Source organism: Thamnophis sirtalis, unplaced genomic scaffold (genome assembly GCF_051295495.1).
Source record: "Thamnophis sirtalis isolate CommonGarterSnake01/CBP01778 unplaced genomic scaffold, rThaSir2_p1.2 scaffold_1, whole genome shotgun sequence".
In the NCBI taxonomy this organism is placed as follows: Eukaryota; Metazoa; Chordata; class Lepidosauria; order Squamata; family Natricidae; genus Thamnophis; species Thamnophis sirtalis.
The window spans coordinates 141,945,675-141,964,729 of record NW_028261381.1 but is presented as its reverse complement, the minus strand read 5'-3'; the positions used below and the strand labels follow the sequence as shown (position 1 = coordinate 141,964,729).

At 41.0% G+C, this 19,055-nt stretch overlaps 1 protein-coding gene across 5 annotated transcripts in view; it reads right to left on the bottom strand.

Annotated features, from left to right (window-relative positions):
* Positions 1-19,055, bottom strand: part of EVL (Enah/Vasp-like) — a 164,543-nt gene that overhangs the window by 110,867 nt on the left and 34,621 nt on the right. For 2 of the 5 annotated variants that reach the window (XM_087726298.1, XM_087726304.1), the window contains exon 1: positions 15,695-15,848. The exons of 1 other annotated variant lie outside the window; for it this stretch is intronic. In XM_087726298.1, the coding sequence (XP_087582424.1) occupies positions 15,695-15,717 (23 nt within the window). In that variant the 5' untranslated portion in view covers positions 15,718-15,848. Of the gene's footprint in view, positions 1-15,694; positions 15,849-19,055 lie in introns of those variants that run through there. 2 more of the 5 variants (XM_087726322.1, XM_014059356.2) reach the window with 2 other exon arrangements.

Genomic DNA, 19,055 nt, shown 5'->3' with positions numbered 1-19,055 from the left:
TGTGCCACCATGGCTCTTACAGCAATCCTGGAACTACTGGTTGCGGCTAAGTGATATCCAGAGTGGATGGCCCAAATGGGTGGCCCAGAAAATTGCCTGCTGAAGGATCCCACCTCTGTGCAAAGCTGAAATCTTCCTGGCAGGCAGCTCTTAAGAACAAAAGATTGCCTGCTGAAGGAGTTCAGCTGTGTGAAGCTATAACCCACCTGACAGGCAGCCTTCTGCTTTCAAATGTTTCTTCCAAAGGATTTCAGATCTCCTCCTTGCACAGAGGGGAAATCCTTCAAGAGGCTGCAGGAACAGAGCTGAAATTCCAAAAATTACAGCTCTATTCCTGCAGTCTGCAAAAGGATTTCCCTTCCCTTCGGGGGGGGGGGGGGGAATCCTTCATGAAGCTGCAGAAACAGAACTGGAATTTCAGAATTTCAGCTTTATTCCTGTAGCCATGTGAAGGATTTTAGTTCCCTTCCGTCCCCTTGCATTGGGAAGTCATTTACTTACTTTCCATTGGGAAAGCCAGCAGAAAATATTGCAAATGGTGGTCACATGATTGCAGGTTCCTTGGCAACTGGTTGTAAATACAAGCTGAAATCTAATCATGTGACTATAAATTTTATGAATGTGTGTGCAACATTTTATTATGGCCAAGATTGTCATAATTAGTCATTAAATGACCAGTCATAAGTTAAGGACTACCTGCATTCCAGTTAGGATGTCAATAACCCTGAATAAAAACAACACACCCTACTAAAAATAGTGCTTTTATACTGTTACTAATAAATTTAACAGAAGGATTTAACACTGATTATTTATTCTGTTATATATTATATTGTTCCTATATCAGTCTTAGAGTGGAAGCATGACTAGATCTGTACTGGCAGGGAAGTTTAATGTAACATTCAAACATATTTAAAACTTTAACATTCATTTATATTAGAATACCTGACAACATTTTAACACAACACTTGCTAGGCTCGCCACCTGCTCTATTTCAAGAAAAAATTATTTAGTCCTATGATTTAGTGTTTATTTGCAAATGCAAATCCTTTCTTAATTTAGATTCTAGCAAGGGGAAAACAAAGATGCTGACAGCAACTATAATAATAATTTTTGCATGCCCTAAAAAACCGCAATCATAAATATGTTTCCAAGGAATGGCCTTATGAAAAGAGTTAGTAGGAGATGATGGTTTTATAGTCTGATCCTAGTTGGATACTCTAGAACAGGGCTGCCAAACTCAAGGCCCGCAGGCTGGACCTGGCCCACGAAGTACTTAGATCTGGCCCACGGAGCTGCTCTGTGAACACCAAAGGACCGGCCCATGGTGCCTCTACCATGTGTGGCCCTCCCGAGCTCCGTTTTCACTGGCAGAGGGTTGCAGGAAGGAGATGCAGCCGAAAACGGAGCTTGGGAGCCTGTATTCACTGGCAGGGTGCTTGGGCCACCGCGTTTAGAATGTTCTAGTACCATTGATGGAAATTTTCAAGAAAGGGTTGGACTTTGTAATGATATTAAATCTCCTGGCATAAACAGGGAGGTGGACTAGAAGACCCCCAAGGTTCCAGCCCTATGATTCTATAAAATTCATCATATTGTCAAATATTTATTTCTGAAAGCTGTTAATTGTCTCTGTATTCATATGTCATTTTTATATACTCTCCTTTCAACAATCAATTATAGTTTCCATAGGGTCAGCTGGATTGCAAAGGGCTTTCACAATTTCTCACATTGTTAATTAAATTGCTGTTACACTTTCTCTGAATGTTACATGATTTGAAACTATATTCGTTGGCTGCAAACAGAATGATTGGTTTCCCAAATGATAGGAAAGCAGAGGATAGTCTAGTTATTTTTCCCATCACTTTTCAAATAATAGGTGTATATATGTTTTAACAGTGGTAGGAAGAAGCACAACTTCTAGGGATAAGCAAAGATAGATTTATAAAGTTTTTCATAATTTCATAATTCAATAAATTCATAATTAGTGTTATTGGTATATTGATATTATATTATTATCTCTTTTATTCATTAAACATGAAATTCAGTTAACTGAACATTTAAAGATATATCACAAATATCATTAAGACATTATTGTTGTTGTTGCTGTACGCAGGGGTGGAATTGAAAAGTTTTAGCAACCAGTTCTCTTCCTAGTTGCTGGATGGACGTGGCCATGAGGATGTGGCCTACTTGGCCTCCTGCATCATGGCAGGGGAGGGCTTTTGGCCCTCCCCAGGCTTTGGAAGCTTTGAGAAAAGCTTTTTTCTCAAGCCTCTGGGACGGTGAAACGGCCTCTCCTGGGGCTCTGGAGGCCCTCCAGAGACCTCAGACACAAGCCTGTTTCCAGACTTCCAGAACTTTTGGGAGGCCCATTTTTCACCCTTCCCAGCTCTAGAGGCTTTCCTTTAGTCTTCGGGGTGAAAATGGCTTCCCCCAGACTCCGGAGGCCAAAAACAGGTCCATTTCTGGACTTCAGGAAGGCCCATTTTTTACTCTCCCAGAGCCTCCACATAGACCCTGCACTTACCTGGCATGATGAATGGGCTGCGCAGAGACTCCTGGGAGGGCTGGGCTGGGCTGGGCAGGGCCAGCAGTCCTTACAACTATCAATTCGGTGAATGATATGCAAAATTAGCATCTGGTTTGCTCAAACCGATCCAAACCGGTTGAATCCCACTCCTGGTTGTATGGTACTATTACTTAGCTAGGAGACCACAAAGCTATTGTAGAACTGGTTGTAGAACTGGTTGTATGGTACTATTACTTAGCTAGGAGACCACAAAGCTATTGTAGAACAGTAATCTGGCTGCCAATTTACCAACTCTGTTTTGGGATATGCTTGTGTAACTTGGGAAGGTTAAGGAACAAAGGAACACAGGAAGGTGAGCTGGGATTGCACCAGAAAGAAAGTTGAGTCACTCTTTCCGCAGCATCATTCAAGGCCCCCTCCTTTCCTCTGAGCCACCTCACAAATGGGCATCACAACCGGGAAGCTTCAGAGCCAGCAAGAATCGATCTGCCTGCATGGAGCACCAACTCATCTATCCACTGAAGTGGTACCTATTTATCTATTCACATAAAACACGCTTTCAAAATGTTAGGTGGACAGAATCTGAGGTCAGTGATGGGAACTCAGCCCACTATGCAGTGCTAGGACTTGAACCACTGGAGCAGAGACCATCTCCAATGCCATTAAGCCACTGCGTCTCTTGCTACAACAATAATAAAGATACAAAGGCACAATTGACAGAGAAAACAAAATAAAGGGCAGAGGTTTTGAAAACAAGTTAAAGAGCATCAAGGTCACATATGCTTGTGTAGGTAATATGCAATAAAACCTTATTCAACACGGCAGTAAGAAGTGAATGAAGACAATATTAAGTAGGAAGTATAGCTTTACTTCCTGAAGTACAAATTTCTTTGTATAAAATTTCAGTTAGTATCTTTTGGGCAGTGTTGAGATTCAGGGTTTAGTCACTATGGAATTTGATAAATTTTGTTGTTCAATTGCTAAGCTATGTCTGTCTTTTTGCAACCTCATGGACCACAGCATGCCAGGTTCCCTGTCCTCCACCATTTCCTTCAGTCTGCCCAAACTCATGCACACTGCATCAATGACACTGTCCAGTTATCACATCCTCTGCCATCCCCTTCTCCTTTTGCTTTCAACCTTTCCCAACATCAGGGTCTTTTCCAATAGATCCTCTCTTTTCATTTGGTGGCCAAAGTATTTGAGCTTCTGCTTCAGTATCTGTTCTTCTAAAGGACAGTCAGATGATTTCATTCATAAATTGATAGATGGATGGATGGATGAATGGATGGATGATAGACAGACAGACAAATAAAATGTGCAAATCAGAAACTTGTGTTGAACAAGAAGTGAATCAGATCACAGCTGCTCAGAATAACCAACCAGAATCCAGCAAAAATAAAAATCCAATCACAGGGATAAACACTCCAAAAATGACCAGTCAAAAGCCAACAAAAACAAAGAACCAATCAGGATTCAACACCACTAAAAATACATCAGAATTGGGCACAAAGAACCAAACAGAAACAGCACCCACCAACCTGCACCGTTCAGAAACCAACTCAGAGATCAATTGGTAGTCAGGTTATGAGAGTACGAATAGTTCTCAGTCAGTGACAGGTTATTTTACAACAGTTTGAAGTTACAACAATCTCAAAAAAGTTATTTATAACTTGTCCTCAAATTTACAACACATACCACATATTATGAACATACAATAATATTTTGGGCTTTTGGCAAATGGCTGGCATCTACAATTGGAAAAAATGGCAAAAAGTGACCATCGGATATTCTGGATTCATTTAACAATCGTGTGGTTCATTTAATGACATGACTTACTTAACAACCATTGGTCACCATGGTGATTCACTTAATGGCTGCAATGACTTACAACCAAAATCCTAGCCTCAGTTGTGGTGTAAGTCAAAGACAACCTGTATAAAGACAAGAACCCAATCAGTCCCTGCTTGTGGCCAACATAGCAGACCATTTTGCCTCTGAAAATGCCAGCTACAGTCGCTGGTGAAATATGAAGAAATCTGTTGCTAGACCCCAATGACTAAACTCCCAGGGAGCAGGCAATACATTCTAGAGGGAAGCCCAAAATAAGAGACTCCGCCATTCTGAAGTAAACAGGGGAGAGAGGAAGAGGTTCAGCATAGCCACACACTAGAATATTTCAGGGTACGTTTATTCAATCAAAAGGTTATAGCTTTAGTCTGGCAAGATTCTGTATATGAGGTGTAAGTAAATTAAAAAAATAGACTCAATTGGATTCCACTTTGTCATTTTTTGAGTTTGAGCCCGACATCAATCTTGCCAGACTCATACTCCCTAATAAAGGGGAGGAAAATTTTCAAGCATGGCTACAGTGCACCTATAACTCCACAGCAGCTTTCAGCAGCCTAACTATACCAACAGCAGGTGAACATGAAGATCATTAATTCACAAGCTGTTGTAATACAGTGGTTGCAGCAGGTTGGGCATAATGTTCAGCAGCCTGCAGTCATTCCTGCAGCAGTGGTGAAGCCAATGCTTGTGTGCCCCCATGGAAGCATACCAGAGAAATATGGAGGAGTCATATACCAAATTTCTGGCTCAGTGTGAAATGTTGATTAACAGCAGACCACACCAGAGTGATTTTTTATTAAGCTTACTGAAGAGGTCAGCAGCAAAATGAATGACTCCAATGATAGAAAGCAACGACCTGATATTAGACAACTACCAAAACTTCATCAAGAGATTTAGAGACTGCCAGCAGGCACAAGACAAAGAGGGTAAGCAAGAATATTTTTCTTACTTTATCACAATAACCTTCGAATTAGGGTGCTAGGAAGCTATAGAAATTCCCTTCCCACTCCACGGGGGGGGGGGGTTACTGCAAAACCCCACCCCACCCCACCCCGATCAGCTGGGACTCAAGAGGCAGAGAATGACAGTTGGTCTTACATGAGTCTTACATATTTTAGGAGGGTCGCAGGATGAGACAGGATTGGGTCATGTCCAATTGACCTCGAGACAGAGTTAAACTGAAGCCACGCCTCTGTGCTCCTTGCTTCTGGCTCCCAGTTTCAACGAGTCCTTCCTCTGAAAAACACCTAAAAGTACATCACAAGGGAACACTCCCTACCCCCTGGGCACACCCCCATCGGACCAATCCTAGGGAGGGACCTGGCTCATCCTGCAACCCTTCTAAAACAACAGTTCAGGTAAGACCAACTGTCATTTTCCAAAGTAAGTCGCAGGATGAGCCAGGATTGGGACATACCCAAGTTAACGTCTCTCAGAGGGGGCACTATTGTCCTGGGTCCCTTATGTACTATCACCTGTTGTAAAACCCTGTGATCAAAGGACACCTCTATGATAGTGGAAGAGGATACCACTTTTCCCAGGGAGGATGGGTGAAAGGAAACAAACAAACATATCAGACTTCCTGATATGCTCTGTACACCTCAGGTAGATGTGTAGGGCGTGCTTGACATCCAGTCAGTGCCAAAGACGTTTCCTATCCTGGGAAGGTACCGGGGAAAAATCAGGTAAGACTACCTCCTGGGACCTGTGAAAGAGGGAATTTACCTTGGGAATGAAGGTCGGGTCTAGTTGCAGGACAACCCGATTGTCATGGAAGGTGCATAGGTCCGACCTGGAGGATAAGGACCCCAGTTCGGAGATGCAGCTGGCTGATGTGATTGCCACCAGGAACACCACCTTTAAAGTCATCAACTTCTGGCTGACTGTCTTCAGCAGTTCGAACAGTTCGCCCATCATAGCTTGGAGGACCATGGAAAGGCTCAACGTGGGGAACCTGTGCACTACTGGGGGGTGAAGGTTGCTCATGCCCCTCAGGAACCTCCTAACCAGTGGGAGCTGAGAAAGTGGCTGGTTCCCCTCCCACAAAATAACCGTAGACACGGCAGCTACCTGTCTCCTAAGTGTGCCATGTTGGAGGAACTCCAAGACCTGAGGTACTGAGGCGACGCAGGGATCCGACCCTGACACATAGCACCACGATACAAAGGACCCCCAGGTGGAATCATAAATTCTAGTAGTGGAACTTCTATATGCGGCCTCAATGATGGAGAGAGCTGGGCGTCCCTCAGATGTTCCCACTCAATCTCCTCCCCCCCTTGCCAGTTCTCCACCATCCGGCTGAGGGGCCAATAGGAGCCTAATGGGTGACATGCTATCCCAGGGAATCCCTGTGATGCAACGTATCCCCTTGGTAAGGGCCTTGATCCATAGTGGAAGGAGGAGGGGAAGGGGAAATGTCTCCAACAAATTCCCTGATAGAATCAGGAGACTCCCTCCCAGAGACAGGCCTGGAACACACCCCAGGGACGATCTAGATCTCATGAGTCAGGGGGTTAAGCCTCCCCATCTACTCAGCCCTCGACACTTGCTTCTCCAGGGCCCTATGCCTCCATTCCTCATCCCTCTGCATAACCTTGGAGGGCTTCTCTTCTTTTGCCTAACAGAGGCTGTGGGCCTGGTACGGACCCTGGAGGTCCCCTCCCCTGGGGATAAGGGTGGGGAATCAGGCCTCTTGCTGTCATCAGCCATCTTCGCAGCCTCCCTGCACCAGAGTAATCCAGATGGCTGCACAGTTTCAGCCCTTCTGGCTTCACAATTCAGCTCCTCAGGGGCACTCACACTCCATCCTGGTGCTGCAAGCCTTCCGAAATGCCGTTACGCTATTTCTGCAAACAGGCGATCGCCGCGGCTGCCAGCAGCACCATGTGGCCCGCTGCACAGCTCCAAGGTGCTCCACGCCACTCTCCACAGCTCTGACTCAGTCCTGGGTCTCCAAAAGCCTGCTGTTGCTGTCACTGCCAAAAAAAAGTGCCCCAAGGCTATCAGAGGTGAATCCAAGGCTCTGCAGCAGCCTCCACCTCTGCAACACTTGGCTGGCAAAATGAGGCCAAAATGGCCACCACAATGGTGTCCAGACCCAAGAAACCCCATCAGAAAATTATAAAGTCCCTTATCAGTGGCTGGGAGCAGCCACACCCAGGGAAGACAGCTGATGAAAATCAGAAGAGGAAGGCAGGTGAAGAGGGGAAGGCAGGGAGGAGTAGGATGCAGGATGAATCTGGATTATAAAAGCTATTGCCAGGAGCCAAAAGCAACTCGTTCTTCTCAGGTCAGACAAAGTTGAAACTGGGAGCCAGAAGCAAGGATCACTTGTTTAACTCTGTCCCGAGGCCAATTAGACATAACAATACCCAATCCTGGCTCCTCCTGCGACTTACTCCAGAAAATAGATGGAGGCAGGGCCAGTGAGAGGTGGTATTTACCTGTTCTCTGTTCTCTGAACTACTCAAAATTTCCGCTACCGGTTCTCCAGAACTGGCCAGAACCTGATGAATACCACCTCTGAACTGGAGCAATCTCCTTTCTCTCTCCAGATTACAAACATCATCAGGCACAAACTTTTACATTCCATTTGGTGCCGCTAGAGCAGGGTTGTCAAACTCGTGGATGCATCATGCGCTGTTCGCCCCCACCCCCAGTTTAGTGAAGGGGAAAAAAGCCATGATACATCATGTGATGCTGTGACCCCTGCTCTAGAAAGCATCCAGTTAGAGGTGGGGTGGAAGTGCCTACTAAGTATGCTGATTGTGCAGATGTCTTTGGAGAGAAGGAAGCCACCACACTTCTACCTCTTAGGAAGTGTGATTGCACAACTGACCTGAAGCCTGGAACAAAGAATTTCAGCCAAGAGACAATATCCTATGTCCAACAAGGAACTAAATTTTTTAAAGGATTACTTAGAGGTGAATCTTTAAAAGGGATTTACTAGATCATTGACATTTTCAGCCTCTGTTCCAATCTTTTTCCGTCCAAAGAAACCAGACACACAAGCATCTTCCTCCCAGAGAAAAGGGATTCCCTTTTACACCATCTATACAGGGATTTCAATAACATCTGGAATCATTACTCACTTCCTCTACTTCAGGTTATTTGGATCAGCTGCAAAACACCTGCATCTTTACTAAGCTAGACCTGAGGAATGTTTACAATTTCATTCAGGTAAAAGAGAGTCATGAGTATTTCACTGCCTTCGAAGTTGCAGAAAATTTGAATATTTTTGTGATGCCATTTGATCTAGCAAATTGTGAGCTGGTATTCTCCAGATTCACGAATCATGTTTTTTTCTGACATAGTAAGTACATGATGATTTATTTGGATGACATTTTAATATATTCCAAAGATGTAACTTCTCTTATTAGGTATACCAGAAATGTTTTGCAGGGTTTGATGGACAATAAGCTTTTTGCCAAGTTGGAAAAGTGTGCATTTGATCTACAGCAGTTAGTCTAGTATGTGTGTTATAAGAGTTGCAGATGGACCCAGCTACGGTATAGCAGTTTTATCTGGGCACACTCCCTGGGGGGGTGGGGGTGGCAGCAATTCCTGAGCTTTGCTAATTTTTTGTCAGACATCAGGACAATTTGTAAGGTTGCAGCACAGAAGATTTACTTATTCAAACCTATACACAAGAATCTAGTCAACTAATGGTTCGCACTAAATTGGTGGTAGATAAAGTTTAATTGAATTCAAGAAGAGGCATCTCTTGTGGAGATACAAGGACTCTAAACTGATGACAAGTTTAACTCTGCCTAGCAGCTCTCTTCTATACTTTTACGGGAAGTTCATTTCTAATTCTGCAGACAAAGTTAAACCTCCTTCACAATTCTTAAAAAAAAAGGAAAGAAATTTGCTTGGATGCCACATGAACAATTGCCATTCCAAGATTTAAAACAACTCTTTGCCTTCCAATCCCTCCTCCACTACCTAGATGCCCTCCAATCCGGTGCTTTGGATGCTGCTGTCAAAGCTATACTACTCCAGGCTATGAAAGTAGGGGGAGGGGAGTTATTACTATGCATCTTCTTTTCTCACATGCTCTCGAACACAGACAGAAACTAGGATATATTTAACAACAACTGTTGGCAATCAAGGCAGCTTTTCAGGAAAAGAGATGGTGGCTGGAAAGGGCACAATTTCCTATATAAGGTTGCACAGACCACAAGAACTTGGAACTGATGCAAAATTCAGTCTCATATCCCCAGGCAGATGGAGTCAATTTTAATCTCATTTTGATTTCCATATAATTTATTTACCTGGTTCCTGAAACATGCCATGAAATGCACTCTCACATAAACCAGAATAATCTTGGTTCAGAAGCCTTTTTCTTATGCTACTCTTTTACAACCTCACAACCCTGCAAGGATTACAAAGCAAAGAGGTTGTGGGAAGGACAACAACCTGAAGATCTATTTGTAAGAATCAAGAGGGAAATAGCTGCAGGACCTGTATACAAGGCCCCAGATAGATGACCTCTGGGGGATCAACAAAGTACTGTATCTCGGTTTTCAGTGGACGGAGGCAGCTCTGGCCTAGTGGATGCCTTTATGTTCCCCTTCCTTTATGGGAGGAACTGTTGCAGCATTGTCATCATAACAATGAAATAGCTGTGCATGAAAGAGTTTTTAAAACCCTCCACAGAACTCTTGAAGATTACTGATGGCCAAAAATCTCTGCTATAAAATGCTACATTGCATTTTTCCATGTCTGCTGCCACTCAAAGCCACTTTTGGGAAACAGCCTTTAAACACACCTACCCTGCTTGGAATACGATCTGTGGTGGGATCCAAATAATTTAACAACCGGTTCTCTGCTCTAATGATTTCTTCCAACAACCAGTTCACCCAACTGCTTAGAAAGTTAACGACCGGTTCTCCTGAAGTGGTGTGAACTGGCTGAATCCCACCACTGGATACAGTATTAATGCATTTAATCATCATCACCAGTGCAAGGTTATATATCTATTTTAGTAATAGTCGATCGTTTCACCAAGATGTTCCATTTATACCATGTAGGGAACTCCCAACCCACAGACTACGGCACAGCTCTTTTTAGACAACATAATTAGATAGAGGAGTGCAATGGCTCAGCAGTTGAAGATACTAACCTTGTCAGCTGGAAAGCTACAGACTGGATTCAAGTCCTGAGCACCATGCAATGGGGGAGCTCCTGTTATCTGCCCCAGCTCCTGCCCACCTAGCAGTTTGAAAGCATGCAAATGTGAGTAAATAAATAGGTACCACTTTGGTGAGAAGGCCACAGTGTTTCATGTCCCTTGGTGTACAGTCATACTAGCCACATCATCACAGAAATGTCTTCAGACAATGCTGGCTCCCTCAGCTAAAAAACAGAGGTGACCACTGCCCCCTAGAGTCGTACATGATTGGACAGAGAAAACGTTTATCTTCACCTATTTAGATATAGAGGAACATATTTTCATATAATAACAAATAGAGGAAGTCAATTCACTTTTGGATTTTGGAGAACTCTTTTCCAGTTATTAAAAGTACAGATTCACTTGTCTTCAGCCCACCATCTTCCTACTAATGGAGCGGGGGAGAAAATTAGCCAGGTAATGCAATAGTATGTAAGATATTACAGCACTTACAGCCAAGATACCTGGCTGGCACTTCTCCCTTTAGCAGTATTTGCATGCAACAATTCTGTGCACACTCGTCAAGTGGCATGTCACCATTTCAAACAATGTATGGAATCCACCCAAGGGTTTTATCAACAACCACTCAGTAAGGATCTGTTCCTAGCACAGTTTCTCAGGGAACAGCAAACAGCTCATGACCTATTAAAAGAACAATTGCTCAGGGCAAAAACAGTGTACAAGAAAGTAGCAGATACTCATATGCAAGAGGGGCCACTGATTTCAAAGATGGACATAATATGGCTTTCTACTACTTCAACCAGACCATCAAAGAAGTTGGATTCTAATTTTTTGAGACCATTTATCACCATGCAGCAGGTAAACCCAATATTTTCACTTGCAACTACTGCTTTTGATGAAAGTCCACTCCTGACTAATCAAGGAAGTCCCTCCAAGTACTCTGTGATCCCAGGATTCCTCCACTCCTACTCCTGGTTGTGAATAGGAAATAAGAATATGAGGTGGAAACAATCTTGGTTTCAAGGAAAAGAAGAAACAGGATTCAGCATTTGTTACAGTGGAAAGGCTACTAAGAGACAGAGCATTTGTGGGAAAATGCACTCCAAAATTGGTGCACTCTTTCATCGGTGTTTCCCTGACAAGTTATGGCCTCACTAACTCCCTGATTTTTCAGGTGTGCCAAAGCAATAGGAGGAGTTCATGAGTGGAGTGGGAGATTACTCACAGGGGGCCCAAGGGAAAGGGGAAACAAGGGCCAGACCTTCCTGGCCCTCAACTTTAGACATTCAGTTCCCAAATGAATGGGGGAGAGGCTTTTCCCCTCTAATCCTAAGCCTGTTTTGCAAGACAGGCCATTTGACTTGAAGGATATGGCCTCTATTTGGACTTATGTGATTGTCAAATACATTAATTTTCAGTTTCATTTCTATTTTATATAGAAACGGCCACTGAATGAACAAAATCAACAATTTCAAAGTGATGGAGACAATGCCATGTAAAAGAAGAAGCAGAAAGAATTCATTAAAGGACACCATAATTTAATGTCTGTACAATAACCGTAGGTATGAACCGATGTTATCTGCTTTAAAATAAATGTGGTGTATTAGTTATTTGATTCATTAAACAATCTGCTTTCAATGTTTCTTATTTCATAGAAACATTCACATCATCGAATGCTAGATTACCACAAAAAAATCAGAGATCAGAATGAAATCCGTTAGCTTATTAAGATGGAAAATTGAAGAGTGTACATCAAGCTGCAGAGTAGGCAGATATAATAACCTCATTTGGAAGCTAGGCAAATGCTTTGGATAATCTTTACATTGTGAATATCCAGAGAGTCAGGAAACTCTACAACCCTTAGCTAACACGATAATCAACTTGAAGCAACATTGTAATATCTTAGACATATAATGGCACTGGTTCCTTCAACTTATAAAAGCATTCCACTTTAGTGATCTTAATCCAATATTTTCATTTCTATCAGCCACACCTGTAATTGTTATAAAAAAAATTTTTTTAAATGACCTTATAGTCATTCCTGAATACATTTCAAATGAACAAATTTGTCGTCTAGAAGCCAGGCACAAAGAAACTAAGCCCAGTTTACACACATCTTCATAAATCATAAAGGTAAAGGTTCCCCCGCATATGCATGCTCATCATTTCTGGCTCTAGGGGCAATACTCATCTCTATTTCTAAGCCGAAGAGCCAGTGCTGTCCAAAGATGTCTCCATGGTTATATGGCCGGCATGGCTTAATGCCAAAGGCACAAAGTGGTCCCTATTTTTCTACTTGCATTTTTACATGCTTTCAAACTGCTAGGTTGGCAGAAGCTGGGACAAGTAACGGGAGCTCACTCCATTATGCAGCACTAGGGATTCGAACCGCTGAACTGCCAACCTTCTGATCGACAAGTTCAGCGTCTTAGCCACTGTGTCCCTCAGAAATCATACATACCTCCAATTATATTTTGGTTTTATGTGACTTCAACCTTGCACCTTAAGGGCTATTTTCTATCCCAGCAATTAGTTTTCCAATTAAAGGCAACACAACTGAAGGCCAATCAACAATATTGAGAACTAGTCAAAGGGGGAAGGATGGGTGTTTCTTAACCTAATTTCCAACTCTTCTTTTTCTGAATGCTTAACTCGATCAGTTCAACTAGAGCAAGGGTAGTCAACCTATTTATACCTACCACCCACTTTTGTATCTCTGTTAGTAGTAAAATTTTCTAACCGCCCACCGGTTCCATATTAATGGTGATTTATGAAGTAGGAAAGTAACTTTACTCTATAAAATTTATAAAGCAGAGTTATAGCAAACCCCTACTGCCCACCATGAAAGCTGGAAAACAGACTAGTGGGCAGTAGGGACCAGGTTGACTACCACTGAACTAGAGGATGACTGCATAACTAAAGAAGATGGTAGTGCTCTTGATATTCATAGATTTATTTGTCACTTTAAAATATTACAAAATATTATATCATAATTAGGCATTTTATTTTATTTGATATAATTCTCATCTGAATTCCACATATTTTCAACTCTTGGAGGTGGAGTCACGGAAAATATAATCCCACACATTTGAAATGTAACAAATTGGAAAAGGCTGTCCCATGTAAGGACAGAAGAAAGATCCCTCTCTAAAATTTGCAATGAGAAGGAAAATGGAAAAATAAAAGGGTAAATGAATGATATACATTGATTTCAATTACATCTTCATGAATATTTGGTAAAGATTGTTTTCAATAATATCAATCCTATTTAAAATGCTGTTTATGCATTTTAGCAAATAACATTTTCATTCTTAATTATGTTTAATTTGAATTAGTAATTGTACAAGTTAGAAGGAATTCTTCATTCTGGCTGATAAAGAATTCTTTGTACTTTAAAAACTTTCACATTCTTGCAGAAGTGTAAAAATATAATCATGACACCAAATGAATGAAAAAAATACTAAGCTGATGACCATAATGATATCAATGCTAGTTGCTTGTAGTTGCTTGTCGTACCTTCTAAAGACACCCAACTCCATTTTATTACCAATTTAGAATAATGGGGACAGGTTTTTATATCACCTCAACTATGTCCAGATGATATGGATGATGCTGGGTGACGCTACTAGTAGTTACTGAATAAATGAGGTACTATTTAAAATAAACCTTTGTAATTTTAAAAAATGGCATGCTACTTGGTCAAAGGCAACGAGGTAAATGCTAATCTTGTTTGAAGCTATCAGCAGGTAATAATGTGTTTTTGTCTTCTATAGAGAGTTTATTTTATCCAACAGACTGATTTGAGTATCATGATAAAAACCACTTTTGTATCACTGGGTCTTCATCTGTGCATGATGACAACACAAAAATACAGTAGGGTTGGTGTCTTTTTTCTCTATTTGCAGTGTAACTTGGTGATAGTAATTGGCCCTCTTCAAGGTTTGCTAGCACTCTCCTAACAATGCAGTTACAATACAGCACTACACCGATTTCTTGTAAAATCCTTCTGTTATCAAGATGTTAATTTTCCTGTTTTTATTAAATAGCACATGTTTCTTCTTGTTTTTTATCCAAAGCTCCACAAATACCAATGACATACTTTCAGGAATTAAGAATTAGCTATGATCAATAATCTGCTAAGGATGTGAGACAAGAGCAAAGATATCACCAATATTATACCTGACATCAAATTATGTTAATCATACTATCATAAGTAAAGTCCACTACTTCCCTCTTAGACTTGTGTTCAGTTGAACAATCTTGCTTCTCCTATGCAAAAAGACACCAAGTTAGCTTTTTACATAATGCCATAATAAAATGACATTATGACAAAATAAAATATAAGCAACATGGAAATGTTCATTATTGTTACCGGTAAGTTTCAACAAGAAATGAATGAATACATCTTAAACAGTAAGTTTAAAAAACCCTAAATATTATAAAGAGTAATACATCCCTACATTATTGAGTTGTAGATTAAGAATAACATTGAGATTTTATAATTAAATAGGCATTTTAAAGACTGAATAGTTATCCAAAGGTGCCATCACAAAAAGAAAACACTTTTTACATTTTTTCCACTTTAAATATACATTAAATATACAGTACTTTATATTTTTGCACAAAATCAATCCCTGCAGTGGTGTCTAAAGCATTTTATTTTTTACTAAATGGTATCAATGAAATCCTGCAGCAATGAAACCACCAGAAGCAGACATGTATGTGGTGCAGAAGCTCCCCAGTTTATTCCTACATGTGATCCAAGCATATTTTACTCCTTAACTCTCATAATCTGCATTCTTTACAGGGGAGAAGCATTTCTCATATACCAAAGATAGCAAAGATGCTTTTTATTTTTCCTGACAGAACACCATCTTTTTATAACTCTAGATTACACTTGCAGCTTCAGGCAGCAGCAGTGACAAAATTCCAGTAAGGCTTAAGGAGCTATTAGTCATCTATGTACTTCATCATGCAGTTAGCTATTGTTTACCTGCATCTCATCTTTGACACACCCACCTCCCAAACAGTACGGAAGAGCTGCAATTCTTAGATGAAGGCAAAAATCCCTCTTGCGCTTTGGAAGCCTTTTGCAACCGTAAAAGCAGTCTGACATTATCCAACGGAAATATTCCAGGAACAAAAAAGCCAAGCATGCTGATGTATGAAACACAGCCTACCTGAATTCTTCAAATGCATACATGGCCTAGGAAACAGGACAGAGGCCTTGAAGTCCGCAAGATAACCTTGATAAGTCTCAGGAGAAACATTTAGCTGGCCAAGCCACAGGCATCACCAAGAGCAGCAGGCTGTAAAGATTCTGGAAGAAAAGGGGCTGCAGATATTGGCCTGCAGCCTGCAGCTCAACCAGCTGCTGACAAGCAGCAGCTCGCAGGGAAAGGCGATAGAATACCATGTGATCATTCCAGCAAGTCTGATTAATGCAGCATACTCTAATAATACAGGCTGATATCTTTATTATTCAAGCCAATCCTTGCCATACTTACTAAAACCTGAAACACGCAACACTTAGCATCTCTCGTTTTATGTTGAGAAGTGGGGAGGGTTGCATTTTTTTTTAAATGAAAAAAATGCATTTATTCACAGAAAAGAAAAATGTGGAATCAAAGAAGATATTGTTTCAACAGGATTCACTGGAGTTTCACAAACTAAAACTGTGGAATAGGATTTTATTTGTATTTTTTATCATAGCGATTCTATGTTTTTTAAAAAGGGCAATAAATCCTACCTAACGTATTATGTAAAATGCTTAAATCTGCATACAATTGCATGGATAGGCAACTCCAGATAGGGCTGGAAAAATTAGTCTGAGCCCCTGAAGAGTTGCAGTCCCACAGCACCCTAATAGTTTATTTTGTTGAGAAACAACACTAGAAGATTCAATTTCACCCATCTCTGAAACTGGGAGTGATGTTTAGGGAGAATAGTAACTACAGTCCAATAGTTATGGGGTCACGTTTGAGAACCAACACATCCATCAGGATTAAATAACCAGATGCCTTCAAAATAAATTGGTCTGGAATTTTCATAATTATTTAGCATTTAGCATTGATTCAGAGGAGTCAGAGATCTCAGTTGATAACAGGCAGATCCAATATTTTCAGGAAACCAAATTAGCAAGAGTTTAGGTGGAAGACACAAATCAGCACTCTGGAGTAAACTATCTAATGGCTATTGATAGCTCATATGGACATTCCCTACAGTTGTACCTCATCAGCTAATATTCAAGGATGTGTTTCTAAATCTGGAAGTAAGGTATAACAGAAAGAGTTATCATATTTGAACTCTCCCATCTCTTGCAAAAAGAGAGAGAGAGAAAGATAAGGGGGTAATCTGTCTAAAGCAGCTTCCACCTGAGTTGGAAGATAATACAAAGTTTTGGTTTCCAGGGAAGCACACGCATGCATGCATATATGCAAAGGTGTCTCCCCCTCCCAAACCCAGGAGAGTTGTACTATAAGTATAAAGACAGTCCCTGCACTATTTCCAACATACCAGAGGTGGGTTCCTACTGGTTTGGCCAAATAAGTAGTAACTTGGCCTGCCACGCCCCTGAACCAGTTCTCTTGGCGATGCTGTAGGCGCTGCCATCTTATTTTTTGCTTCTGTGCATGCGCAGAAGCATTTTTCTTAGTACTGCACATACGTACATAGCGTGCATCAAGCGTGCACATCCCTGAGCGAACCGGCAGCAGCAGCAGCCGGAACCTACTCCTGCAACATACCTAGCCAAGGCATGGCTGCTCGATTGCTCTCATGCTGGACTGAAACTGGGGAGGTGACACCTGAACAGGGTAGAGATCAAACATCTAGTCAGAAGACTGCTCTACCTTCCCCCCCTTCAGCAAAGGCAAAATCTGATTTCTTCTATGCAAATCTGGCACACTACAGTATTAGTGTAGTCAAATGAACATCTTTCATTCTCAAAACTCAAGGCAATGTATCTGAGGGGAACAGTTGAGAAATAATTCAACATAGCCCAGGCTTGACTCATACGAACCCTGGGGGCCGTGAGGTGAATCAATCAGTAGCAGCCACTCCTGCAACATATTGTTGCATCAAAGTAATGAGCTTCCAGATCAGAGAAAGCAAAATCAGAATATCACCACAGTGTTGTTTTTTTCCTCACGACTAAGCGAACCTGCTCTTTCCAAAGCTCTACAAGCCCTTTAAAAAGAAGGAATGCCAGATATTTTGCTATTTTTAGTTTTCTAGGGAGCTCAATGTCTAAAACAAAGATTTGTCTAGAAAATCCCAGATGTGTGGCAACCCCACAGACATCATGCATTATCTTCCATTAATTTGTTCAAGCTGCACGAGTAGATTAAAATGGCTGGAGCTATAGTGAGACCTTCTTTGCCTTTCTGCTCCTGCCTCCCTCAATGCAATTTTTTTTAAAGGCTGTGGCTATCAAAAATCACAAAAATGTGTGGTTAATTGGCAAGATTCACATAACATGCTATTTTACTGTAATATAAAATAGGGTCTGTGGTTCAAGACATTGTCTTGCCATGTTATGCGAGCCAAATCATTGTATGCACAGAAACTGTGAATGTTTAACATATGTTTATGTTAATGAAATGTTTTAAATGCAACAGAATCAGAACAGACCAACTAGTGTGATTTGAAAAGGGCCAAACCAGCAGAGTCACATTTTGAAAAAAGCAACGCTGACTGAGGGAAGTCGAAAGGAATTGAATTGAATTGAAATATGCATCAGGCAAAAGCTTGTCTGCCTAGCAACAATACAAGGAGCAATGTGGAACATTCTAGTTTAGCAGACAACATATAGTCAGGGGAACAAACTTTCAAACATGAGCAGCATTCATTATTAAAAGCATGGCTTTTAAAAAAGAAGCAGGAGGTCTGTTAAAAAAACCTTATTTCTTTGCAAGATATTTAAAAAGTCAAGGTATTGCAATGTGCAGAAAAAGAGCAAAAAGGAAAAGACTGTCTAGGAAATCATTTGGGGAATATCTCCCAAAATACCAACTGTACCCAAAAAGCTTTGAAAGATGCTGGTTTTCATATTATATCTCCATCAATCCTAAAACTACTTCCTTTGAAGTCAACAGAATGGCCCATTGAAAGGTTTAAGGTTGCAACCCTGTCACATTTTTTGACAATGTTCATTGAACTTTATTTAAAAAAATATCTACATGCAGTTTTGAAATTGATTTATATTTTTTTAATTGTCACATATTCTGACCAAGGAATTTTGTAAGTTCTCTCTCACACAAATAGACAGATATCATCTAATCACTATAATAATTCAGATATGCAATCCCTTAAAGAGACGTCTTTAGGAGACTGTTGGCTTTCCAAATTTATGCTCAAGTTCCTAAGTGAATAACCAACTCAAAAGAAGCAATGGGAAATTTGCTACTTTACTTCAGCTAAGAACTGGACTTCTACCTGAGAGAAAAAATGGTTTTGCATCAATAATACTTAAATATTCTTTATTTATCCTTACTTATAGATATGAATGAACATTCCAGATTTTTATAAATAACATTTCCT